Source organism: Geospiza fortis, unplaced genomic scaffold, assembly GCF_000277835.1.
Source record: "Geospiza fortis unplaced genomic scaffold, GeoFor_1.0 scaffold1194, whole genome shotgun sequence".
Taxonomy (NCBI): domain Eukaryota; kingdom Metazoa; phylum Chordata; class Aves; order Passeriformes; family Thraupidae; genus Geospiza; species Geospiza fortis.
Genome location: NW_005054748.1, coordinates 83,604 through 90,026, shown reverse-complemented (window position 1 = coordinate 90,026; position 6,423 = coordinate 83,604). Strand labels below are relative to the sequence as shown.

Below are 6,423 nucleotides of genomic sequence, written 5' to 3'. Positions count from 1 at the left end.
AAACAGACAGAAAAAGAGGGGGAGTTCTGGGGTTTTTTTACCCAAACTAGTGTTCTTTTTCCAGAATTCATCAAGACATTCTTAATAACAAGTCAGTTGTTAATGTCTTCAGAGGGTTCTACAGGGAGAGAGTAAACCAGCTAAAGGCTGTTAAACTGTAACTGTGAAGGTTAATAAAGATTTCTTACCATCCATCATATGCCCAGAGTCCATTATAAAATGCCAAACTGAGAGAGCTAACAGAAATCTTACTGCCCTTGAAAGAATCTTTAAAGTTATCTGTTTTTCCTGCAAATAAGAGGAAGATTACTGATCAGTGTTGGAATTAATTCTTGTAATCCCCCCATCAGATGAAAAAACATTCCAACATATGTCTCATGTTTTGAAACTTTTCACTTATAAAATTAATGAATACCCTTTTGTATTAATTGATCCGTAGTTTGTATTTGTAGAGCTGTAGATTTGTAGTTTGTATTAATTGATCTGTAGTGTTGCATTTTGCACCCATCCCTGTCCTGTGACAGAAAATGCCATAATTTCCAAGAGATTTGGAACTAAAACCCTGAATGAAGAGATTCAGGCCTGTGCCTTATTTCTGTGTCACTTCTGTCAGTGGGGAATTTTTAATCATCATAGCAAAAGCTAAAATAATTTTTTCAAATAACATATATTTTATTACCTTGTGCAAGGAGAACAATTCCACTTACAATAATGATTGCGACAATGATCATTTTAGCAGCTGTGAGAAAATTCTGGAGGTAACTTCCCAGCTTCACACTCAATGAATTCACAATTGTAATTACCACTAAAAAAATCAAATTATAAATTTTCACACTGTTTGTCAGAATTTAAAGTTGCCCCTCCCCTAATTTACTATACTGCTTTTCTGTCACACTTTTTGTCTGTATTATACAGTTTGTATATTATATATATATATATGTATATATTTGTATATTATAAAAACATATAAACATAACATATAGCATATAAACTATGTATATATATAATTTGTATATTATATGTATATATATCTATATTTGTCTATCTATACAGTTTTTGCTTACTGTATTTGGATAACTTTATTATAAAAGACTTTTTAGACTTTTATAGTACCTTTAATAAAAGAACATTTTGAAGTTGCACAGCATTCTGATAAATAAAGAAATAATATTTCCACAGTTATTTTTTCTTCCTTTTCTGCTAGAGATAAGCATTCATTATACAGATGTATCTATCTTAAGGAAGAATAAAAAAAAAACCTCAGACTAGGAAAAAAAACATTTTAACCCCATCCTTTTTGTGCTGTTTAATTAATTATTGTGGGAAGGATTCACTGGACTGTGTCTTAAAGATTTCTGGTGTCTTTGTGAGGATGAACCCGAGGAAGTTTCAGGGCACTGAATGCACTTGTGGATGGGGCCAGACACAGGTCACAATGCAATTTTGGATCTGGGCTGTTGAAAATTGTGATTCTTACCAATAGCAGCTGCTGCCAGACACTTGATGACAGCCTGGGGTGGATCACAGCCTGGGTAAAAAGGAGCTGATGCATATTCTGCAAAGCTGAGGCAGATGATTGCAAAGGAGCTGGGTTTTGTGACCAGCAAGCTTGTCCAAGAAAACAAAAAGGCTGGGATTGGCCCAAATGCCTCCATGAGGTAGGGATATTCTCCCCCAGACTTGGTGATCATTGTACCAAGCTCAGCAAAACAAAGTGCACCTGAACAACAAAAAAAGCAGGTTTAGTTCATGCACTTTTGAACCTGGGACTGCTTGAACAGATGATCACTTTTCAATAGGCAGAAAAGTGAAAGGCATTGATCTGTACAGTGCACCAGTACTCTCTTCATGTTTCTGTATATTTTACTGTATATGCAAAATAAAATTTTAATTACTTGTGAGCAATTGAAAGAAAAACCCTGAAATTATTCAGATGCAGTCTAAAAATTATTACCATTGATACTTAAGACTTCACCAAAACAGTACAAACAAACATTTTGATTTCATTTGATTTTTGTTTAAGAAATGAACACTCTAAGAAGCACTTAAGTGAGAACTGCACTGGCTGACATACCTATTGGAAGCTTGAAAAAACAGACTTTCTGCACAATTTTGAAATAAATGTCTGCTAAGCTCAGCATTAAAGTACAGTGATATTTCCTGTTCTATTGCTGTATGTGGCATCTTGAATTAAGGTTTTTCTTGTTTGCTGTCCCACTTGATACAATGCTCAGAAATTTGTTTTACTTCTTGAAATATTTTGAGGTGCTTAGTGCTAAATTTTCAGATAATAGAATTATAATTTCAGAAGTAGAAAACCAGCAGAAAGTACCTAGCTCACACACTACCAGTAAATTTCACATATTGGCAACTATTTAAGTAGAAGACTGTTTCTTTATTACAGTCAGTAGATGAAGCAGGAAAAACTAAAACTTCCTTTCAAAATAGAGTGTGATTTACAATTTTGAAACTTAATTTGTCTTCTAGAAACACCCCATTTTAAATTTATCATTGAGTACTGCATATAAACATATATAGAGCAGGATTTAGTTGATTTTGGTCCTGGTGCTATAAGCTAATTTGTGAAATGAGAGTATGCAGAAAAAGCAGATAACAAGATTTAAGGCAAAGATTCAGATTCTTTGTTGAGTTTTTACCTAATGTTGCCAGAACTCCACAGGCTGCCCAGATGGTTAAGCAAGGACCCACAGCTTCCACATTGGCAAGAACTGATTTTGGAGAAACGAAGATACCTGAGCCAATAATGGTGCCCACAATCATACAGATTCCACTAATGAGGCCCACCTTGAAGGAAAATGAGATGGTTTTGTAAGCAACTTCTAGTAATTCACCAATTAATTCTCAATATCATAGAACTACAGTAATTGTCCTTACTGACTGACTTTTATTGGCTTTCAATATGTCAGTTCTATAAAGGAATATATTAAAGGATTTTGCAAAGTTTCACTCTTCTTATCAAGATCTCTATGTAGTGTACTCGTGCTGTTTTCAAAAGTACATCTGTTTGGTTTTTGCCTGCCTATTTCCTTTATTAAACTGTCTTTTGGATGATGTGAGTCTCAAATATAACCTTGTATGGGTGAATTTGCTCTTTCCTCTCTGATTAAGCCATGACATTCTCTTGCAAGCACTTGAATTCTGAATTTTCTAAGACTCAGAAATTGTCTGTCATGGATGGAGTCCAGGTTTTTTTTTGTTGCTGTTGAGCAGCTTTTTTCCTGGCCTTGCTTTAAATATTTGTACCTAGGAATGATGTTGATACCACTGGGTGATAAGATCATGTTCTCCCAGATCTGTAGTGACCTGCAATATTACATGAAACCACTGAAACTGAGGCATGGACTACTCAACATTTTCTGATAGCTATGGCTACTCTAATACCATCAGTATTTTTCCAGTCTTGGCACCAAACTAAAACCACATAGGTAATCTTTCTCCAGGCTACTTAAATTAAGAGAAATGCCACTCCCTCCTGAGAGGAAGGGACACAACTGTTTTCTAAAGCATCTGTAATTTTCTGGAGGAGACAGATTTTCACTCATCTTCAAGTGCCAGTCCCTATTTTCTGGCTATAAACACTAACAGAAACAGTGAGCTGGACAACCCACTATTACTTCTGGAAATTACATGCAGAAAAAGAAGTTTATGAAATGCCTCAGTTGATCAACTTAGAGTAAGTCTTTGAATTATTTTTATATCTGATAAGTTCAACGACATATTCTTGGGGGTTTATTCTGTTTCTATCAGAGCTATTTAACTTCAGTAATTGGCTGTTTCTGAGAATGCAAGCCAACCACATTGCTGAGATATTAGGATATTTTTGCTAAATTGGGACACGGTGGTGTTTTTGTATGCTGATGCACAAATATCCCCTTGTGCCTCCCTCTGCCAGACCCTGACACACGGGCCCAAGGGGAAAAGAAAAAGGTTTGCCTGCTTCTGTAGGTTCATCGTTTGGGGCTCATGACTCTGAATGGATTGTCTGTCCTCTCCTCCTTTGTCCTCTCCTTTTCTTCTCTTCAAGCTTTCTTCACCCATTTGTTTTCCTTGTTGAAATTTCTAAGGAAAAAACAACAAAATCTTACTCTAGCGTATGAAGGTTGCTTGACTTTAGCTGATGCACGTGGGTACAAACCAGTGCAGGTAAATATCACCAGAAAACAAACACATGCACACAGTCACTCCCAGGAGAAGGATTTCCATGGAACTACCTGCTCAGAGAGGAGAAGGGATGTCAGCTTCACCTCCTCCTCTGCCTGGCTGTGGATTTTCCTTACACCCACCTGGCAGGGGATGTCTGTGGCTTCTCACATTCAGTTTGCAGGATGTCCTCACTGGAACGATCCAGCTTTTATAGCCAGTCCTTCCTTTGAACTACTCCAAAGGTCCAGACAGATTTTATCTTCCTCCCAAAAACTGGTTTTCTTCTTATCTAGGAGACCTTCTTTCCATTCTTCATTCAATCAGGCTTTGCCTCAGTTCCTCGGAGATGGAAGCATCTGCTAAACAGTGTGGGCTCCCAGAATTATCTGTTTAGCACTCCCAGAACTATCTGTTTAGCACTCCCAGAATTATCTGTTTAGCACTCCCAGAATTATCTGTTTAGCACTCCCAGAATTATCTGTTTAGCACTCCCAGAATTATCTGTTTAGCAGCTCTTTGCCTCAGAAAGGGTCACCAATCTTCTCTGTGTTGATTCAGGGTGAATATCTTCCACTCAATGTTTTGTCCTTTTTGGAACTGGAATGCAAAGAGTTTGTTTTCAAATTTAAATTTAGACTTACGGGTTTTTTTTCGGTGAGGATTTTATTTGTTTCCCCTAGTACTGGTCTAAAATACAATCTGAGACAGTGAAGGAAATTGATCGGGTTAGGTCCTGAGTCTCTAAAGGAGATTCAGTCAAAAGTCTCTTCTCTCCTAAGACTCTACAACTATATTTACTTCAGTTTGAATGCTGAAGATCATGATGCTTTTATACAGACGGTAACTGTGGAAGGCATCATGTTTAGGAAACATAAGTTGGGGTTTTTTTGTAAATTAAGTAGTAACTGGCTACAAAAACTGCAGCATTTTAAACTGACAGAACACCTACCTCACTATTGTTGGTCTTCAGAAACATTTAGGCTATAAAGACATCAGGTTTATCTTCTGAATTATAGATTTTAAAAATAATCATAATGAATCTAACTGTTAAGATTAAACCTATGAAGGAAAGCTGCACACATGAGGAATGCAGGGCTTGGGTGGCTGAGCTTCATTGCAGCTTTGTGCCCAATGTCTCTCTTTTAAAGTCCTGTATTTAGTCTGCTTCAATCATTACCTTTAGCAATTCTTGCTTTCACTTACCTTATTTATTTAAATTTGTTTGCAGTTAATCAGGTGCAGGAATCCTTGCCAAGTGTAATTCTCCTGTTAGATTTCCCAGCCAGTTACAAGCAAGGCAGGTCCATGTCTGAAACCAGAATATGAAGAAGGAGCAGCAGCCTAAGTACAGAGGTTATAAAAGGTAATCATTAAACCCATTCTCTGCCAAGAAGTTTTGAGTTAGGAACCACAGATAAACTGATAGTCCAGTTAGTTTATCTTTAAAAACAAGAAAATCCAGCTTTGTTCCATTTGTGAGAATGTTTGTCCAGTGCTAAGTAGTGCATCACATAGTGAGAGTGATCCATAATTTGGAGAGTCTATTTTGATGATCTTTACAGCAAGCAGTTGCTAATTTAGAAATGCTTTGGCAAGATAACCTTGAAGTAATTGTCACATTATGGGTGCATTAAAACCATGTGCTCAGATGTTATATGAAGCCTATTAAAATAGTTGATGTTTGTATCTCGAGAGGGTAGAGAAGCATAAGCAAAAATATTTCTTTTGTTTTTCATTAACTTGAGGCAGCTGAGTGGGCAGCTGGTGTTCCCTTCGCTTGCAGCTACAAATATTTTCCATTTTTGTCAATATTTAAAGATCTTGCTTCAGTGAAAAATGCCATTCTCATATCCAGGGGAAATAAAAGTATTCTTATCCTGAATTCTGCCATAAGGTAACTGCTTTCATTTGAGCTAGTCATCCCTAAAACACCTGCAAAAAGACCTTTAATCATGTTAATCACTTAATTGTTTTTAGCAGTGCAGTTGTACCACTCCTTTGCTGCATGGCACTCCAGTCAGTGAGTCCTGACCAACACCCTCTAAATGAGTTTGTCAATAAATGGTAAAAGCTACTGGGAAAAGCTAAAACATGTTCGGGTACTGGCTCCTGATGTTAACATTTAACATTCCTAGCCTTGTTGAGATAATGGCTCATAAACATGCACTACAGGGCTGGAAATTAAGGCCAAATTGTTGGGTCTGAGTATCAGCAAAACCACCCTAAGCACGTTTTGACAATTGTTTTCCTCGCACTTTT

General features: G+C 36.8%; 1 protein-coding gene across 1 annotated transcript in view; it reads right to left on the bottom strand.

The window, feature by feature from the left end:
- SLC7A9 (solute carrier family 7 member 9) overlaps window positions 1-6,423 on the bottom strand; it is a 15,279-nt gene that overhangs the window by 8,565 nt on the left and 291 nt on the right. Inside the window, exons 2-9 of the mRNA XM_005431069.2 lie at window positions 5,368-5,473; window positions 4,652-4,761; window positions 4,305-4,560; window positions 3,955-4,080; window positions 2,658-2,805; window positions 1,478-1,720; window positions 680-805; window positions 189-288 (exon numbers count right to left, since the gene is read on the bottom strand). Of these exons, the coding sequence (XP_005431126.1) occupies window positions 189-288; window positions 680-805; window positions 1,478-1,720; window positions 2,658-2,805; window positions 3,955-4,059 (722 nt within the window). The 5' untranslated portion in view covers window positions 4,060-4,080; window positions 4,305-4,560; window positions 4,652-4,761; window positions 5,368-5,473. The remainder of the gene's footprint in view (window positions 1-188; window positions 289-679; window positions 806-1,477; window positions 1,721-2,657; window positions 2,806-3,954; window positions 4,081-4,304; window positions 4,561-4,651; window positions 4,762-5,367; window positions 5,474-6,423) is intronic.